This window comes from Equus przewalskii, chromosome 26 (assembly GCF_037783145.1).
Source record: "Equus przewalskii isolate Varuska chromosome 26, EquPr2, whole genome shotgun sequence".
NCBI classification, from domain to species: domain Eukaryota; kingdom Metazoa; phylum Chordata; class Mammalia; order Perissodactyla; family Equidae; genus Equus; species Equus przewalskii.
In genome coordinates this window covers 27,197,714-27,217,825 of record NC_091856.1, presented here as the reverse complement: position 1 = coordinate 27,217,825, position 20,112 = coordinate 27,197,714, and the positions used below count along the sequence as shown (strand labels likewise).

The following is a 20,112-nucleotide window of genomic DNA, read 5'->3' as shown; positions in this document are numbered from 1 at the left end:
TTAAAAAAAATAAAAAACCTAAACATTGTATCAGTTGGCCCACGCAAACATTCACTGGAGTCTGACTGTCATGATTATACTAGGAAAAAGTGTAGGTGGACTCTTCTACATCTAAGAGAGTTCTTAAAAGAGAATGGTGAATCTGACTTAATTGAATTAAAGAATTATTCCCCAAGAAATATTTGTATGTTGTATACATTTAAATAATACACCAAGTCTTCAAAAAGTTTAAAAACCCACTTCCTAGTCACCTAGAGGGCATACATTTGGCTATCCAAACTTGGATTTAGTATCATGTGACATCTTAAATATGAATATTTGTCATTAATCACATTTTTGAATTCTTAATTTTGCTGATTTGGACCATCTAATCTAACTTTAAAATGTTAAAGCAAGTCAAATAGCCATAATTAGACAGTATTCTTTGCTGCTTTTTATAAAAAGGTATATAAAACTTGAAATGTATTTCAAACTTGTAGTTTTAATAATTTTGGTTTAGAAAAGAAATAATGAGAGAACTCCAAGGTGACAGTTGAGGAGTTTGCATCAGTCAGGTAAAGTTTCCGTTAATGGTTATCTTGTTGGATGTATTTTGTTGTAGAAAAATAAAATTGCCATACTCACTATATTCTTAGTATAACTCAAATTGATTACGTAAAAGAGCCCCAATTTTCCTTAAGAATTGATTAGTGACTAAAATCCCTTCTAGAAAGAAAAGTTATTTTTGCTTTTGGTCCTAGATTTCCCCTCTTTGCACCCTACCAAAGGGAGAAGTGCTATGTACCTATTTTGTGCCCTGTGATGTTATATACATGCTTAATAAGATCCCAGATTGTGTGTAGCAGTGGTCATTGATTTGTTTACTGAATGAATGCCTTTGTGCTCCTGTTGTACTTGTGCACAGAACAGTTCTGATGACTGTTTCCTTAAGTAATCATAATGCATGTAGTTTAAAAAAAAGCAACAAAGTGAAATTATGAGATCTTCTGGGAGTCTTATTTTTCTTCTCTTTTTATTTTTATTGTTTGGTAATTTGACAGGAACCCCTTGGTCAAATTGTATCTGTCTCTCTTTATCCCATTTTCCCATTAGAAAAGGTTGTGATGAAAGATCCTCCGGACTTACTGGACAGGCAGAAATGCCTGAACGCCTTGGCGTCTCTTCGACATGCCAAATGGTTTCAGGTTGGCTCTTCGTTATTACCTTACTGTTGCTATAGTCTTGTGCAGTTTTCGTTTGGAACACCTGCCACTTAATGGTTTATGTGTAATGTGTAAAATGGGGTTACTCTCTACATTATAGGGAAATTGTAGGAGTAAATGAGTTAATTTAGGTAAAGTGCCTAGGTTAGCTTCTACTATAGTTAATGATGTTTAATTATCATATAATCTTTTTTGGCTTAGTATTCTGAATTTCAATTGATGGCTTATAAAATACAAACATAGGTGAGAAAAGCTAAAAGTTAAGATAGATAGTTGTCAAAATAGGATTGCCATGAGACTGTAAAAGCAGTTTTACTGATAGGCTGCCTTTACTTTAGAATCTGTCTTTCTAAACCACAGTTTTACTACTTTTAATAACTTGATTTTTTGGTTTGCCTGACAACTGATGAATGACTGTCTAATTAGTATTCACTTTGAAGAACCTATCCATGATCAGTGTGCTTAAAATGAAGATTGAATTTCAACAGGGATATTGGAATCATTTTGTTTGTTTTAGGCAAGGGCAAATGGATTAAAATCATGTGTAATTGTCCTGCGCATTCTGCGTGATTTGTGCAACAGAGTCCCCACATGGGCACCATTAAAAGGATGGGTAAGTACTTAAATATGGTTAAAAGCAAATTCTGAAGCCATAGTCAGGGGAAATCTTGTTGAAATTGCATGCTACTATAAAACGGCAGTATTCTGAGTCAGCTCAGGTGTGCATTATCTATTTTTGTTCTGGAAAAAAATTATGTATCTTTTTCTATGAATTTTTTTTATGCATATAACTTGTCCTTTCTAGCTCATCTTATTCATGTTACAGAGCCGGAGATATTTTTTCTGACAAAAGGGTTCTATGCTTGTTAGAAGTGATTGTCTTCCTCCACTTTCCTCTGCAGTGACAGTTAGTTACTCTTCACCTCCTGCCCATGACAGCCTCCTTGACTGGCACATTCTCTTTCAATGCTACTTCCATTTAAAATAAAAACTACCCAATATGCCGATATAAGGCATATCCTCTTTTTCTTTGTCTTTGAGTGCAGACAGTCAAAAATTAGTTCATGTTAGTAATTAAAGTCAGGCAAACAATTATATCTGATTATGGATATAGTTTATAATGTATGTTGCAAAACTTAATTTGGAAATTATTATGCCTGACCTAATCAAGACCACAATTAACATTATAAAACAAATAAAGCTATAAAGGGTCATTTTAAATTAATCTAGCAGTTATTACTTTGATATAGTATCATGAGTTTTTAGTTTATTAAATATGGAGATTTGGTCCTTCGTTTATTGTAATTGTAGTGGTTGCGACAGGGTGTCTGAAGTGAAGTCTTATTGTGGTTTGAGTGCTTCCTAGCTTAAGTGGGAAATAGGTGGGCTGGGTTTGAACATTGATTCAATATTAGCTATTACTAACTTACATGGAGGCTTATTAAATCTTTGTTAAATCAGTTAGATGACTATAGTTTCTTAAGTGATCCTTTCAGGGTAATAGAAAATAGAGTTTTTGTAACAAAATGTCTTCTGAATGTATTATTTCAACAATGGTTGATTTAAAAACTCTGTCTAGGATGAAAGTTGAAAATCACCAGGGAAAAGTTAATTGGGCCTTAAATGTTAAATTGACTTTTACCATTTTGACCTCCATTGTAGATAGAAATGTCAGCTCACATTTAACTGGAATCCTTTTAACACTTGGTGCATGTACTAATTTGTAATTTAATATCTTCTAGCCACTAGAGCTTATATGTGAAAAGTCTATAGGTACTTGTAATAGACCTTTGGGCGCTGGGGAGGCCTTGAGACGAGTAATGGAGTGTTTGGCATCTGGAATACTACTTCCTGGTAAGGGTTTCAAACTCTGGAGGCAGAAGAATCAGAAAAATCTCATTTTAGTTTATTTTTCTAAATATGTGTTAAATTTGTCCTCTGCACAGGAAAATGATGCATAGGAATTGTTTTGCTTGGAATTTTAGCAACTAGAATGTTTCGAATGTTGGAAAAGTGCTATAAAACTCTTCTTTCAATACTTGTAGTTTATGTTTTATATATACTAACATAAAAGGTACTAATAAGATATTGTGTCTGCTATGAATTTGCTCTTCCTACAGCTCTGAATTTGAAAATTCAAATGTTTGGTCAAAATGTATAAAGTTCATTCTGTTTATAGTCTAATTTGGAAAAATTAAATCTGGTCTCCTTTTCCTTATGTAATCCCTTTAAAGATTTGGGCGGAATCATCCTACTGTTTCTAAATTCTCAGATTAAGACCCAATTTTGACTTTAGATAGACAAGTGACTTTCAGTAAAATGAGGACATTTAAGTGCTAACATATTGAAAATGAGAGTGTCCTTTTTACTCCATTTAATTGAGCAACTTTTAATGTAGTTCCTCAGTTTTTTTTCCTTTTTCTCTCCATTCTTTCCTCTCTCTCTCTTTTGTGTTAGTTTATTGAATTCTAAACTCAGTCTAAATGGTACTTGTGTTTTTCTTTTGCCTTTGCCAAAGGGGGTCCTGGTCTTCATGATCCTTGTGAGCGAGACCCTACAGATGCTCTGAGCTATATGACCATCCAGCAAAAAGAAGATATTACCCACAGTGCACAGGTAGAAGATGGGCATATCACCGTGATCTATTAGAGGAGTATCATAGCTTTATTTTCTGAATTGTTCTATGTAAATACTTTTTTCTTGCCTGTTGTTAGGGACTTTTGCCATCGTAAGTTAGCATTTAGTGGATATCTTTTAGCTAGATGTTCTAAGGGCTTTATGAATGGCAGTTGAAATTTAAATAAATATAATTTTTTGTTCTGTAGCATGCACTCAGACTATCAGCCTTTGGCCAGATTTATAAAGTGCTGGAGATGGACCCGCTTCCATCTAGTAAGCCTTTTCAGAAATATTCCTGGTCAGTTACTGATAAAGAAGGTGAGTGTAAAAGTTTTTTATTGGGGTTGGATGTGGGGAGTGGTGGAGATGGTCATGGGATGCATCTCTTATTAGAGCTGAGGGAACTTAAAAATTGTTTTTAAATCTGATGTTAACTAGAGTTATTGTGGTGATCATTTTACGATGTATGCAAATATCGAATCGTTATGTTGTACATCTGAAACTAGTATAATGTTGTATGTCAAGTATACTTCAATAAAAAAAATAATTTTATTTGTCATGTATAAGAAAGTTTATTGCTTTTCTGCCTGACTTTCTTCTTTTGTGTCCCATCACTGATAGCAGCTTGCTGTCATTTATTCTTATTAGTGATGAACTCATTTGGCTATGTTAGCCAGATTCCATTACTGCATAGACTTAGGTTCCACACTTTGAAAACCCCTGGTCTAAGGGGGAGATAAGCCATAAGCTAGGAGGTGACGTTATCACTGTCACTGATCAGGTTGATCTCTGTCATGCTTGAAAGTGTTAACATAACCAAGAAAGAGAAAACGAAAAAATAGAGAAGGAGAAAAGTATGTTGAAAAATTCAGGACTATCTTCCATTTGTACTTGTCTGTCTGAACTCAGGTTAGAGTGTCCCCAGAAAGAGCACAGGCTTTGGGATCAGTATGGCCTGGGTTCTAGTCATAGTCTCATTGCTTACTAGCTTTAGGCCTTGAGCAGTTAGTTCATCTCTCTCTGGAGGGATGTTATGCCTACTTTGCTATCTCTTGTCAGATTAAAATCCCTGACTCAGCACCTGTAATACAGCAGATACTTAAATGTGAATCCACTTACTTACTTTCCTTATTATGCCACCAAAAAACCATTTTTTTTCCCTTCATCTCCTGTTACACTAGAAGGTGGATGTTTAATACCAGTTGTTCTTCACCAGGGACCCAACCTGCCTCTCACAATTCATATTATTCTAATAATTTTTATATGGCAAAAATAGTTCAACGGCCCAATCTGTTTATTCAGACAACAGAATTCCAGTGGGTCTAAAGACTTTTCAGGGAGCCGACAAGATCAAAACTATTTCATAATAATACTAAGTCTTTTTTTTTTGCCTTTTCCACTCTCTATTTCATGAGTGTACAGTTTTCCAGAGGCTACATGTAACATATGATGACCGTCACTGATGGCTAATGGAATGGCTTTTGTATATTTTTGTATTAAAATTTTTTGTTTTAGTTTCTAATATGCTAAATATTGATAGGTATTACCCACAAAGCAGAGCTCTTTGGGTGCTCAGTAATTTTTTAAGAGAGTAAAGTGGTCCTGAGACTGAATTTTGAGAATGACTGCCTGGTACTGTAAACTCCTCAGGGGTAAGGAATCCTGCAGATTCTACCGTATCACTATTACAAACCAATGCTCAATAAATATTTGTGTAATGAAAGCCATTTTCTTCCAGAGGGTGCTCACGTGGCAGCTCAGAATTTTTGAAAGGATTCACATAGCCGTGTGACGTTAAGCACTGTCTGTAGATTGAATACAAATTTGGAATATATATAGAAATTCTTAGGACTAGTAATGGAAAATTTTATTTCAATCACTGAATTCATAGTAGCTCTTGATTTTATATTTTTTCTTTCTAGATGGTAAAAGTACACTATTGTTATGTGACTTGGATTTTTTTTTTTTAGCTTTAAAGGTTTTTCTCATGGGAACTGCTGGTCTGTCAATTTATAGCTTAAAATAGAAGCAGAATGTTGGTGTTTCCATTTGAGCCCTATCACTTACTAGCTACATGACCTGGGCAAGTCAGTGAACCATTCTCTGCCTTGGTTATAAGACGGGGGAACCAAGTCCATTGCCTCCAGACCCTTACTTGCCTTCTCCCTCATTCTTTCATGTTTTTAGCACCTAGCTTCCTGACATTGACATTTAAACTTTACTCTTGTAATTCTTGCTGATTTCAGTATACATTCAGATGATTTTTTTTTCAAAACTCTGACATCTTAATTCCTTGACTTTTTCTCCCACAAGTGTTTTGTCTTCTCCCTTACCTGAGTTACCCATTCTGTAGACATACCCTAGACCTTGTCTTCAATAACTGTACCTATGTACGTTCTCTGTAATCTCATTTTCAAGAATCCTACTTTCTAATTGCTTCTTGTCATCATTCTGTCTCTTACCCTTACTCCAATTCTTGAACCTCATCCTTGATTTTATTAACTTTTCATAGTCTCTCACCTTCCTCATGTTCTCACTTGGTCCCTTCTCTGCTTATATTTCCTGGCCCATCATTATGATCACTCCCTAGCACACGCCTTCACTTCCCTGATCCCCTCCTCCTGGCAAAATTCTAATTCTGGTTGAAATCCAGCTCTGTGCCTACACCAGGTTGTTGCACATTGTTGGAGAAAAAATAGAGGCATCTTGACAGTTTTCCCTGTAAGTCTTGGGCATTAACCTTAAGTAGACTGTGTTGTCTGGCAATCTTCCTATAAGTTCTAGAGTTCTCTCGTTTTCCTAGATAACTGCTTCACATCTTCTCTCATTTCGTACTTCCTCTTCCAGCCCCTCTCTCTCATCTGATGAGATGTTTGCCCAAAGTACTCATGCACTTTACTTTCCCTCCCTTAACTATGGATAAACTGTCTGGGCGCTTAAGACCAACCTTTCTACTTGTCCACTATATCACATCCCCTTTTGCTTGCAAACGGACATTATTCTCTCTTTTCTCACCAGCATCAGTTCCTCCCTTTCTACTGACTCATTCTCATCAGCATAAAAACTTGCTGTAATATCTCCCATTTGAAAGACAAAACCAAACTCCCCCTTGATTCTGCAGCTCCCCCAACACAGTCCCATTTCTCTGCTCCCCTTTATAGCAGTACTTTTGAAAAAAGTGGACTATTCTTTCTTTCTCCTTTTCTTCACTTCCTTTTAAGCTTATTCTAATCAGGCTTTCTCCCTCACCTCTCTACCAAAATCTCTCTTGTGACCTCCATGTTATTGCATTCAACGGTTAGTCTTCAGTCCTCACCTTAACCAGCTTTTCAGTAACATTTCACACAGATGAACACTTTTTCTCCCCTATTTATTTTGTTATGAGATATAGCACATATATAGAAAAGTATAAGAATATACCATTTAAAAAGTTAAGAAATTCCATATAATCACCTCCCTGGTTAAGAAACAGAACATTGCCAGCTTCTCCAGAAGCCATCTGTCTATCCCTCCACATCACCTCTCTGCCCCGTGAGCTGCCATTCCTGAGTTTTTGATAATCATTTCCTTGATTTTCTTTATAGTTTTCCCACCTGTGTATGCTTTCCAAAACAATTTAATTTAATAATGCCTAGAACTTTGTAGAAAGGGAATTGTGCTGAGTTTAATCTTTGGTGACTGACTTCTTTCTGTCTGGCATTGTTTGGAATACATTCTTGTTGCTGCATATAGCTGTAGTTTTTTCACTTTAGTAGTTATATAGTATCCATTATGAATATACTACAGCTTATTCATTCTGCTTTTGAAGGACATTTGAGTTCTTTTTATTTTTTGGCAACAACCCATAATGCTACTATGAGCGTTATTATACATGGCCCTGGGGTATATATCCAGGAGTTACTGTAAGTCAGTGTATGATCTAGTAAATGGTTCTGCATTCCAATTTTCACTCACACCAGCAGTGTGTGAAAGTTCCTATTGCACTGTATCCTCAACAACACTTGATATTGTCAGATACCTTTTCTGACATGGAATACTACTTTTCATTTGACTTCTAGGTCATACCTTCTCTTGGTTCTTCGAGCCCTACTGCCCTCTCTTCATCTTTCTTTCTTTGTTCTTCCCCATCCTGCTGACTTCTGATTATTAAAGTATCGCAGGGTGCAGTCCTCAGACTATTTCTCTTTATTTACACCAACTCTTTAGGAAATCTTACCTGTTTCTTGTCTTGAAATACCTTCTGTTTACTGAAGATTCCCAAATTTATAGCTCCATTCCGGACTGCCAGCCCTTGACCTCAGACCCAGATGTCCAAATACCTCTTCATTGTCTCATAGATATCTCAAACATAAAACTTCTAAAATCCAAGTTCCTGTCCTTTACTCTACCTCTAATCTGCTCTTTCCGTAGTTATCCCATCGCAGTCATTGGAAACTCTGTCTGTGTGCTCAGGCCAAAAACTTTCACCCTTGAATCCTCTCTTGCTTTCACCCATATCTAAACCATCAGCAAATCCTGCCTGTTTTATTTTCAAGGTATGTGCAGAAATCAACTATTTCTTTAACTTCTTCACTTCTACCATCCTGGCCTAAACTGCCATCATCTCTCACTTGGATTATTACACTAACTTCCCTATCTGGTCTTCCTACTTCCATCCTTTCCCTTGTTGTCTGTTCTCAACAAAGCAACAGTCCTTTTTTTTCCCCCTTAACTTTTTATCTCAAAGTAATTATAGATTAACAGGAAGTTGCAAAGATAGTACAGAAAGGTTCCATGTACCCTTCGCCCAGTTTCTCCCAGTGGTTACATCTTACGTAACTGTAGTATGATATCAAAACCAAGAAATTGACATTGATACAATGTGTGTGTACGTTTTATGCTATTTTATCACAGGTGTAGATTTGTATGACCAGCATTGCAATAGAGATTCAGTTATTCCATCAGCACAAAGATCTCCCTCATGCTGCTCCTTTACAGTCACACCCATTCTTCTCCCCTCAACTGTCCCTAAACCCTGGAAATTGCTAATTTTTCTCTGTCTCTCTCATTGTGTCACTTCAAGGATTTTATATAAATGGAGCTATACAGTATGTGATCTTTTGAGATTTTTTTCCCTCTCAGTGTAATTTTGTGGCCCATCCAAGTTGTTGAATGTGTCAATAGTTTGTTCCTTTTTATTGCTGAGTAGTATTCCATGGCATGGATGAGCCAGATTCTGTTTAACTACCTATTGTAGGACATTTTGTTTGTTTCCAGTTTTTGGCTTTTACAAATAAAGCTACTACTGTGAACAGTCTTGCTTAGGTTTCTGTGAGCAGTTCACAAAAACACAGATTTTTGTCTGTTAGATTGGCCAGCAATTTTCCTTTGCTGTAATGTTTTGTCAAGTTAACGCTGGCCTGATAAAGTGAGTTGGGAAGTGTCCTTTCTTTTTCTGTTCCTTGGAAGAGCTTGTATAAGATTGATGTTTCTTCTTTACGTGTTTGGAGGAATTTATCAATGAAGCTGTTTGGGCATGTGGTTTTCTTTGTCAGAAGGTTTTAAATTATGAATCTAATTTCGTTAATAGGCATAGGACTATCATCTTCTTATAAAAGTTTTGGTAAATTGTGTTTTTTATAGGAGTTTGTCCATTTCATGTAAATTTAAAAATAAAGTAGTTTGTAAGAGCCTCATCTTTTTATTGGCTGCAGTGTCTGTAGTGATGTCCTCTTTATGCATTTCCTACCTCCTTTTTTTTTCTGATCACACTCACTAGAGCTTTGTCAGTTTTACTAGATTTTCAAAAAAATCAGCTTTTGGTTTTGTTGATCCTCTTCTGGTATGGGCTCATATTCTATTTCATTGATTGCTGTTCTTATCTTTCCTTTTCCTCCTTACTACCTTTGGGTTTAATTTGCTGTTTTTTTTTAACGTTTTGAAATATATGAAGACATTATTGATATTTTTTTTAGCCTATTGATATTTTTTAGCTTCTTATTTTATCATATATACTATGAAGACTGTAAGTTTTCCTTTAAGCCCAAATTTATGTGCATTACACATTCTTGACATTAGTATTTTAATTATCATTTAGTTAAAACTATTTTTTGGTTTCCCTTTGTTATCAAGTGTCATTGCTTAATTGCCAGACAAAGGAGGATTTTTTAGTTACCTCTTTATTTTTGAGTTGTCCTTTATTCTATGGTGATCTGAGTTCTCCTTTATTCTATGGTGATCTGAGAAAATCCTTGTATGATTTCTTTCCTTTGACATTTCTTGAGACTAATCTTATGGCCGAGCACATGGTCAGTTTTTGTAAATGATTTGTGCTCTGAATAAGTACGTATATTCTGCAGTTGGTGGTCAGAACGTTCTTTACATGTCAGGTCATATATGTTCATTGTGTTGTTCAAATCTTTTACACCTGTACTGTATTTTTTGTTTACTTGTTCTCTTAATTACTGAGAGAGATATATAAATTCCCCTCTATTGTGGATTGTGTATTTCCTGTGCAGATCTACCAGTTTTTAATTTATATTTTTCATTTCTAGAATTTTGGCTCTTTTATAGTTTCACATTTTCTGCCAGAAATTATTCTTGTTGTCTTTTTTTCTTTGTTTGTTTTTACCATCTGATCATTCTTTTTAATAAAGTTTGTTTTTGAAAGCTCCATCCTCTGGGTCCCTTTTGGGTCTGTCTCTGTCATCTGCTCCTTCTTGGTTTTTGATCACAATATATTGTCTTTTCATGTTCTTGGTTATTATGAATGCCAGAGGCTTAAACTGAAAAATTTAAATTTAAATTTAATTTAAATTTAAAGCCTAGAGTAATTATATCTTCCTCCAGAGAGGATTTATGTTTGTTTCTGGGAGATGGCTAGTGGAATTGACCATCCTGGATCATTTCAATACAGTCAGGGATTAAGATGATTTGAATCTGGGCTTCAGTCCTTCTAAGATGCAGACTATTTCTGCTTCATCTTACTTCTAGTATAAGGCATTTCAGAGGCCCAACCTACCATGTGGGTGATTCACCAGGCCTTCCCTTCATAGGGGTACTTGAACTTCAGTTTTTGACCCCAGAGACCTGGGTTGCCTGTTAAAAGTACTGTATTTGGTTCCAAGTGGCTGCTTCTGGATTTGAAAGGTGCTCCTTGGGAAATGTGGCCCCCAGTGCAGCATTTCCTTCATCTCCCAGATCTTGACTCTGTAATTCTTTATTTTTCAGGAACAGGTATTTATTCTACATTTTGTCCAGCTTTTCTCATCGCTCACATCGGGAAAGCTTTTTGATTTACTTACTTTCTCATACTGGAAGTGAAACTTTGATATTTTGTGAAAGTTCCTCTAGTGAATTAGTGACAGCTGGGGTTGAGAACTATTGCTTCTTCTTATCTTCTACTTCCACCCTCTTCTCACTCATAAAGTGTCACTTTCGCCACTCAGGCTTTTGTGCTGTTTCGTAGCATCTTTCTGCCATAAGACCTTTGTGCTTGCCCTCTTTCTGTCTGGGGCCCTTGCTCCAAATAGCTCACTTTACTTTCTTCAGGTCTTCGTCTTCATCAATTGGTCACCTTATCAGTGATACCTCTCTGATGAGCACCACATGTAAAATAGCAACACTTCCTCTGCCTGAAGCTTCTTTTTTTTTCCATTGTGCTCAGGACCATATGACATGTTATAATTAGTTTCCACCATCATGCGTAAGCTCTTTGAGACATAGTTTTGCTCTCTGATATATGTCCAGTACCTAAAATTGTCCTACACATAGGAAATGCTCAATTAATATTTGTTGCTGAATGAATACATGAATGAAATTATAATGAAGATGATAAAGTACAGGCTTCATTGGGTGCTTATGGTGGTTAAATAAATTAATACACATAAAGTATTAAAAACAGTGCCAGGCATTTGATAAGCACTCGCATACTATTTTTAAAAATTATTGCCTCTCAAATGATCACTTCTCATTTCTAGAATATTGTTGAGGTTGAAAGTGACTTGATTTGTATAAAGCAAGCCTGTTTTTTCCCCCAGGTTACTGTTATGATTAGCCCCAGATTTTACAGCTCTTTTCCAGTGGCTGGAATGGTAGAATGAAGCTTAATCCTTGGAACTCTGTTCATGTAGCTGGAGGATTTAGAGAATAGATTTGTGCGTTTAAGCCCACTGGTGATTTCCAGGCAATCAGGGAGCAGATTTTAATGTAACTTAATGAGTGGGAGAGTGATTGAACAAACATCGTTCCTTTTTAACTTTTGTCTCTTAAAGACTGCATTCTGGGAGACTGGCACACTCACAGTTTTATGTAATGCAAATATAACTCTAAGCAATACTAAGCAGATAGAAGCAGATATTGCCTTGTGAAGAGAGCATCAAGATTGATTGACCTGAATGGTAAGTATTGACTCAAGCAAATGCTGAAGTCAATGTTTACCCTAAGGGACAGTAAATCTTGATTATCAGAGAATATGTAGTTAATCTCAGTATTATTACAAGGTTTCACTAGAACTATCTGGAAACCTTGTGGCATGAGTCTCTTGAGTATGACTTTCCTTTAGGAAAAACCTAACAACCAACTTCTTTAAGTTGAAGACACAGAGAGTTCTTTAAAGTACTTGGAAAGGTTGATGAGTTTTTCTCGGATTGTTTTTAATTTGGACAGCGAAATTCCTGCTTTATGCCTGACAGTGTTATTAACGAGCTGATTTATCCAAGAATAATACCAATTCAGTTAGTTTTCGTTCCATAATCATTATGTTATTTCTAAGTCTTGTTTTAGATAGTTTATAAGATATAAGACAGGGAGAAAATATCTTTGAACTTCATACAGCACTAAGGAAATACAAGATTTCTGTATATGAAGTAGGCAATGACACAAGACCACATGTGACACTTGGTAATTCTGACACCATAGAAACACTTCTAGAAAATGGAGATGAGAGAAATGCTGAAGAAAACTTCATGGAGAAGATGAACTGTAAATAAAATCTTGAATGGGACTCGAATAAGAGACAGAAGAATATTTTGTAGTGTGAGAAATAATCAGATTTCCAAAAGCATAAGGACTTTAAAAATTTATACCAGTAATAAATGTTAAATTATGGAAATATTTGAAAGAAGTAAAAATAAATCCTACTACCAGAGATAACTACCTTTAATATTTTGATATATATCTTTCCAGACATGTTCTGTTTGTGCATATACAAATGTGAATATATGCATAGATATTTGTATGTGTCTGTATGAATAAATGGGAAAATAAATATTTATAAAAAGGGATAATATTAAATTGCTTTGTAAAGATTCACTTCGTAAATTTTTGCTATTGTAAGATTATAAACATGGAAATTTAAGTCGTCAGTGAAAGAGTCCTATGGTCCTTGTGATTCCTAGGAATTTTCCTTCCTCAACATATTAGATACATTTGATAGACTAAGTAGAATCATTGTTTTAACTGATAATGAATCTCGTGATTTTTTTAGGTGCTGGGTCTTCAGCTCTGAAGAGGCCATTTGAAGATGGATTAGGGGATGATAAAGATCCCAATAAAAAGATGAAGCGAAACTTAAGGAAAAGTGTGTAAAATCTTTATTCTTATAGATGTAAACTAGAAAGGGCTGAGGACTTTAAAGGACTTTGTAGTTTCAGGCAGGAATATAAAAATTAAAAGTGAACAATCAATTTGATTTGAATTAGAGTTTTAAGAATAGATCTTAACTGAGAAACTGATGATTGAATAGCGTGCTTTTGTTTCCAAGCTTCATTGCTTAAGATATGTCAACATTGACAAACTAAAATTAATGTATAGCTATAGTAATGCATATTATTTTTACAATGATGTTAGCATCATAAGTAATTTTAGAATTACTTGTGAAGTTAATTTGTACATGCGTTTTGAAACAAGGTAAATTTATAGTGATCACTAGGAACTTACAAATGCTTAAATTAAAGCAAAATGGTTTAATTTCTGATCTCATTCCTCTTTCTTTAACAGTTCTGGATAGTAAAGCAATAGACCTTATGAATGCGCTAATGAGGCTGAATCAGATCAGGCCTGGGCTTCAGTATAAGCTCTTATCTCAGTCTGGCCCTGTCCATGCCCCAGTCTTCACAATGTCTGTAGATGTGGATGGTACAACATATGAAGCCTCAGGACCATCCAAGAAAACAGCAAAACTTCACGTAGCAGTGAAGGTATGGTATTTAGTTTACTTACCAGTGCTTTGTTGTTTTATATTGTAAATAAGGTGCTTATTTTCCTATAGTAAATTAACATAATTTTTCAGGATTTTCATGACAACATAGAGACTTTTGTCACCCCTGGATCACAGGATTCTTCTTTTTTGGTTGTAAAATAATATGTGTTGATTATACAGAATTTGGGGAACACAGAAAAAGTAAAGAAATAAAAAATAGGTCAGTTACATATCTCTGAGGTAGATCATTAATAGTTATATGTAGTATGTTGGCTTATTTACTTTCAGTCTTTTTTGTTTCTTTCATTTTTTTGCATTGGGCTCACAGAGTATATGTAATTTTATCCTCTGATTTTTTTCATTTAACGTGTCGTCAGTGTTTTTCCATGTTATTAAAATCTTTGTAAATAATTTTTAATGGCTGTATGATTAACATGATATGGGTGTACTATTATTTGTTTAACATTTCCCTATCATTGGATATTTTGCTGTTTGCAGATTTTTTTTTCTGTCACATACGTGATCATTATCTTTTTGCATGTTGCCTTTTCTGTATTTCAGAATATTTCCATAGGGAATAAGGTCCAGAGTTGAACCAACCAAATGCATGTAGGTTTATAGAAAATTCCTAAATACGGGAATCTTTTTATGAGTACATTTGACTTCTTGCAGACAAATGTGAAAATGTTGAAGATCATGTAGTATGAGATCAATTTTCACTAAGAAAAGTTCTGTTATTTAACAGTATGGCAAAATATATAATTGGTCTGTTTTCGTGATCATTCCATCTTGGAAATATTATTAATGAAGATGCAAACATTATCCTAAATACTAAGGATACAGCAGTGAACACAACAAAGTCCTTGTCTTCCTGGAGCTTGCATTTTAGTGTAGATAGGATGGGGCGACAGACAACAAATAGACAAATGAATAAATTAGTAATAAGAACAATGCAGAAAATAATAACTAAGCTCTAAAAATATAAAATTTTATCTGTATACTCTCTTGTTTACAAAAGAGGTACTTCAAGTATGATGTAGTAGTTTGAGTTTAAAATGAGGCAGAAAAAGAAAACCAAGAATGAGGGAAGAAGGGAATTCAGAAGTAAGGCTAAAAATACAGTTTAGTAACTTAGCTATAATGTATGCCGAGAATGAGTCACAAACGTAGATCTAAGTTCTCTAGCATATGACACAAAAAACTTGTGAAATATTAATTTCACTGTCTGTCGTAAGAACAGACAGGTGATGATGAGAGTCACAGTTGTTGTGGTATAAGATCAGGTGGGCATTCTCCTTGGCAGGTCTTCATGAAAAGGAGTAGCAATGATATCCTGTAAAGGCATCCAGGATGCAGTGACACAGTTTAAGGGTTGTTTCTTACAATGATCTTTCGTAGAAGCTAGTGGCCTCATGGTGAGTTGCAGTTCAATACAGCTTGAGGAGGTTAGTAGAGTGGCAAATTTTGCAATATGACAAGATTTAGAAGCTGTTTGTTCTCATAATAACTGTTAACATTTTGATATGTATTTTTTCAAGCCTTTTTCCTCTCCCCCAACCTGCAGTTCCAAAATCCAAAAAGTGCTGAAAATGAAAAATATTTCACTTGGTTTGATATAAACTCACTTGATGGGAAAACCTGACCTGAGTTGATGTGGGCCTATTTTTAGTCTTTATAATTCCATTTAGTGTGAATATTTTAATTCTTTCTTTGTACAAAATGAGGTAGCACCTGAGAACCCACTAAGAATTTGGAAAATATATGATAAACATATTGTATTAGCTTTCTAAACTGAAAAATTATGAGTTCTCCAAACAGTTTGGCCCCAAGGTTTTCAGATAAGGAATGGTGGAACCTGTGTAATGTGTATACAAAATGTGTACTTAAAATAGGGTCATGTTTTCTTTGTTCATCTAAAAATATATTATGAATTTTTTAATGCTTATCACAAAGATCTCTTTCATTTTTAGTGATGGCCTAATATTTCATTATTCTCAATCCACCATAATGTACCTAATCCTTTTAGATTTAGATGCTTCCAGTTTATTGCTTTACATCTTTTTTGAGCTAGTCTGATTATCCCTTAAGATATGTTCTAGAGATGGAATCACTAAGTCAAGAAGAAAGTACATTTGAATGATCCATTAATTCATTTAATATGTATTGGGGTTCCTATTATATGTCAGGCATATATTGCCAAATTTCCATCCATAAAGTTTATACTGCATATTACAGATTCTGCATGAGTTTGAGAGAGAGTTTTATATCCAACATGTGTTTATGAAAGTAGATCCCACTGGATAAGAATCCTTGCTTTCCTTACTCAGTAGCTTGGTAGGGGTCTTGACCTGTTAAGACAAATCACACCAGAGAATGAAATCAAAACAAAATAAGAAAAAAATCACTTCCTGCCGCAGGAGCCTGGCTGCCCAGCAGCAGGCACCCTAACGTAGTAGAGATTAGTCGCCAATCTTCCCTTTCCTCTTCCAATCCTTTTTCCTTAGAGTCCCTCAAAGAGGACACCTTTAAGAGACATAATCAGACGTAGTCCATGAAAAGAATCTTAAGTCACTGTGGGGAAAAGATCAGCTAGAAGGGGACAAGAAGTGAAGGCTCTTTGGACAGGTTCTTGGAGCCATCAGATCTCTATCATAAGAAGTCATGAATGTGACTTTCTTCTGAGTGGAGAGCCATGGGGTAGACTATTTTCTTTTCGCTAGTCTTTGAGGGTATCATCTTTCTCAGCCTCCACCCGCTTTCAGGAGGAAAAAAGCCTGGTTATAGTGGATTTCCCAGTCACCTTGTTTCCAGGAATCATCTTGTGATTTTTTTCAGCTTAGTTGATGTGTTTATTAGGTTTGATTTATTTGCCAGATACTTGAAACTCACTTTTCTTTGGTATACCAGGTTTTTGGCCTTAATAATGATTCCAAACAAACTTTGGTTCCAGATGTGTGAGAACTCCTTACTTTTTTTTTTTAAACTTCTGTAGCATATGCTAGTTAATAGTCTTAGAATATGTGTTCATAGGAAAATGAGTTAATTTGAAATTTTTTGGTTAGTTACACTGTATTGCAAGTACACTGTACACCTTGCGGTTATCCATCAGTTATATAAACTTTATAACTGTATTGAAATGTGTTGCTACAATAACAAGTAAATAAATGAATCCTCTATGTGAGAAAAGGGCAGAGAGAAGTGGTGTTAAGTAATTCACGTTAGACTATTTTAACTTGTTAAGTTGTTAGTTTTTATTGGAATAAACAAATCAAATTTATTTGTGATTCTTGGCTTTTGACTTGCATCTTGTGTTAGCCAGTGTTAATTCCAGACTGATAACTATTCTCTCAAAGATGAGATTTCTCCGGGAGAGCATATTTGCAGGACTCAGACAGTGGAGAATATGTTTTCTTTATAAAATACTGACCAGGATATAACCAAATTGTGTCAGTGTACATAGTGTTAATTACTACCCGAGTACTTTTAGAACTTAAGATGTTAAAAAGTGTTCTTGGTTTTATTCCCAGTGAATACAGGCAATTTATTTATGATTTGAAATGTTTAACAGAATGCCAGATTCTCCATATGAATTGGATGAATTGATTTCACGTTCTCTTGGTACAGAGTTCTACTTATGCTCATTTTTTTGTTTAGAGTAATACTGTTATTTGTATTGACAGAATCCTTTATACAAGATGCCCTTGTTTGTAAAGGCGGGGCTGCCTGGCTTCTCATTCATGTGGCTACCATAACAGTTATAGTTAGGATTGTAAAGAAATATGATGTCACTTTTACCCTCCAGCAACTTAAAACATTAGTCAAAAGCCAAAATGAAGACAAGGATCTTTAGAAACCTATCTCTGTATCTTCTGATATAAACCTTTAAATTGGTAACTGACACTGCAATATCAACCTGTTTGAAAGAGGCTTGTAAAAATGCTAATGAACACAATAGCCAAGATGTGGATGCAACCCAAGTGCCCACTGACCAATGATTGGATAAAGAAGATGTAGTATATATATACAATGGGATACTACTTAGCCATAAAAAAAGACAAAATTGTCCTATTCACAACCACATGGATAGACCTTGAGAATATTATGTTAAGTGAAATAAGCCAGACAGAGAAAGACAGATACCATATGATTTCACTTGTTTGTGGAAGATAAACAAACTTACAAAGAGAACAGTTTAGTGGTTACCAGAGGGAAGGGAGGTGGGGGGTGGACACAAGGGGTGAAGGGGCACAGTTATATTGTATCTGACAGATAATAATGTACAACTGAAATTTCACAATGTTACAAACTAATTATGACCAGAATAAAAAAAATAAATTGCAAAAAAACCTGCTAGTGAACATAATCACATGTAAAGATCAGTATAACCTGGAAGGAGGTATTAAAAGGCAAGCTTGTGTGTGTGTGTGTGCACACACACACACAGCTGTTTTGAAAACTTTACTTTAAAAAAGGTGAGAAATGCCAGGTGTTGAATAGAAATGTGAGAAGGAATGAACTTGGAGGATGCTGTAAAGTGACCAGGCCTCTAGAGGCAGGGATGGAAATACAAACCTAAAATTGTTCCTGGTTCATTTAGTATAGAGAAGCAAGCTAGAGAGACTGAATCTTTTCTTTCAGGTCTCAATTATAGTTTAAGTTGAAAGCAAAGAGGTCAATAGTAGAAACCTTCAGATGTTATTTTATAGTTAACAGACAAATTGGTTCCAAGGTAAAGAAAACTTCTTGATTCCCTTTCTGTGCTAATTTCCCCTAATGGAGTGAGTCATAAAATTTAGAGGTCAACTAATAAGTCTTCCTGTTTTGCAGGGAGAATTGAGGACCAAAGGAGAAATCTAGAATGAGACGCCAGGTCTTTTCCTTCCTAGTCCAGTGTACTTTTTTCAGTGTGCTGTTTCATTTCTCTCCTCACCTCATTGGTTGAACTTGGCTATGCTGTTTATTTTCTCCACCTCTCACCTCCAAATTAAATGAACCAGGAGCAATGTCAGGTTTGCATTTGCATTTCTGTCATCCTTTATTTAAACCTAATTAATCTGAGAAGGTTCTTTCCATTTTCCATCGTGATACCCTGGTAGGTAAAGCTTGTTTCACCAATGATTTGTAAATTTAGCAGTATCTTGCTCTTCCTGCAAGCTGTTTCATGGATTCCAATATTGTGGATTTGAAACTGTTGTTCTCAATATTTTGTCTGTTCTCTGTGGTCTCTGGTGTTTGAGTAAAACTGAATCTTAATATCGTTTGTGCAGGTATTGCAGGCAATGGGATATCCAACGGGCTTTGATGCAGATATTGAATGTATGAGTTCTGATGAAAAATCAGATAATGAAGGCAAAAATGAAACAGTGTCTTCAAACTCAAGCAATAATACTGGAAATTCTACAACCGAAACCTCCAGTACCTTAGAGGTATACTTATATATTTTTTTCCTTAGAATAAAGTAATGTATGTTCATTGTAGAAAATTTGAGAGAGATGGAAAAATATAAATAAAATCAAAAGCATATACAAACGTGTATATTCCAGAGGCAGGCATTATTGCTATTTTGGTTTATTTCCATCCAGTCTTTTTTCAACAAGTATTTTTTTTGAAGGCAATTGTATTTTCATGAAGTTTTACATCTTGTTTCTTAAGGCAATCATATTTTCATGCAGTTTTACATCATCTTTCTTTCACTAAACTCTAAAAATGTCTGTAAACGTAACTATATACTGCATAACCATATGAATGTACCCTAATTTAACTAGCATTTCCCTTTTGCTGGCCATGGAAGTTGCTTTGAACATTTCACAATTATAATGTATCAAGAGTGTTAGCAATAACTGAAGAGCGAAAAACCAAAAGATCTAGTGGAGGAAATTAAGGATTATTTGAAGTTTGGGCTAAGCTGTTGGGGGGTAGTGGGTCGTCATTGAGTTGGTCCAGCCCTGATGAAGGAATAGCCTGACCTGTTATGTTCTTCAGACAATGAGTAAGTCCTGACCTATGAGCTTATTGCCGCAGACAATAGAATGGGACAAAATCAAAGGACCAAGTATACACAGCCTATTTGGGAATTCGTGGGGCCCTTGTTTATTGCAGTCTACATAAGGA

General features: G+C 35.2%; 1 protein-coding gene across 15 annotated transcripts in view; it reads left to right on the top strand.

Moving 5' to 3' along the window:
* Positions 1-20,112, top strand: part of STRBP (spermatid perinuclear RNA binding protein) — a 124,597-nt gene that overhangs the window by 85,730 nt on the left and 18,755 nt on the right. For all 15 annotated transcript variants that reach the window (XR_011533578.1, XR_011533577.1, XM_070596400.1 and 12 more), the window contains 8 exons: positions 1,093-1,184; positions 1,720-1,815; positions 2,945-3,056; positions 3,721-3,818; positions 4,028-4,139; positions 13,288-13,380; positions 13,800-13,999; positions 19,269-19,427. Coding sequence is in view for 13 of the 15 variants with exons in the window: in XM_070596400.1 (XP_070452501.1) it covers positions 1,093-1,184; positions 1,720-1,815; positions 2,945-3,056; positions 3,721-3,818; positions 4,028-4,139; positions 13,288-13,380; positions 13,800-13,999; positions 19,269-19,427 (962 nt within the window). In the remaining 2 variants the exon portion in view is untranslated. The remainder of the gene's footprint in view (positions 1-1,092; positions 1,185-1,719; positions 1,816-2,944; positions 3,057-3,720; positions 3,819-4,027; positions 4,140-13,287; positions 13,381-13,799; positions 14,000-19,268; positions 19,428-20,112) is intronic.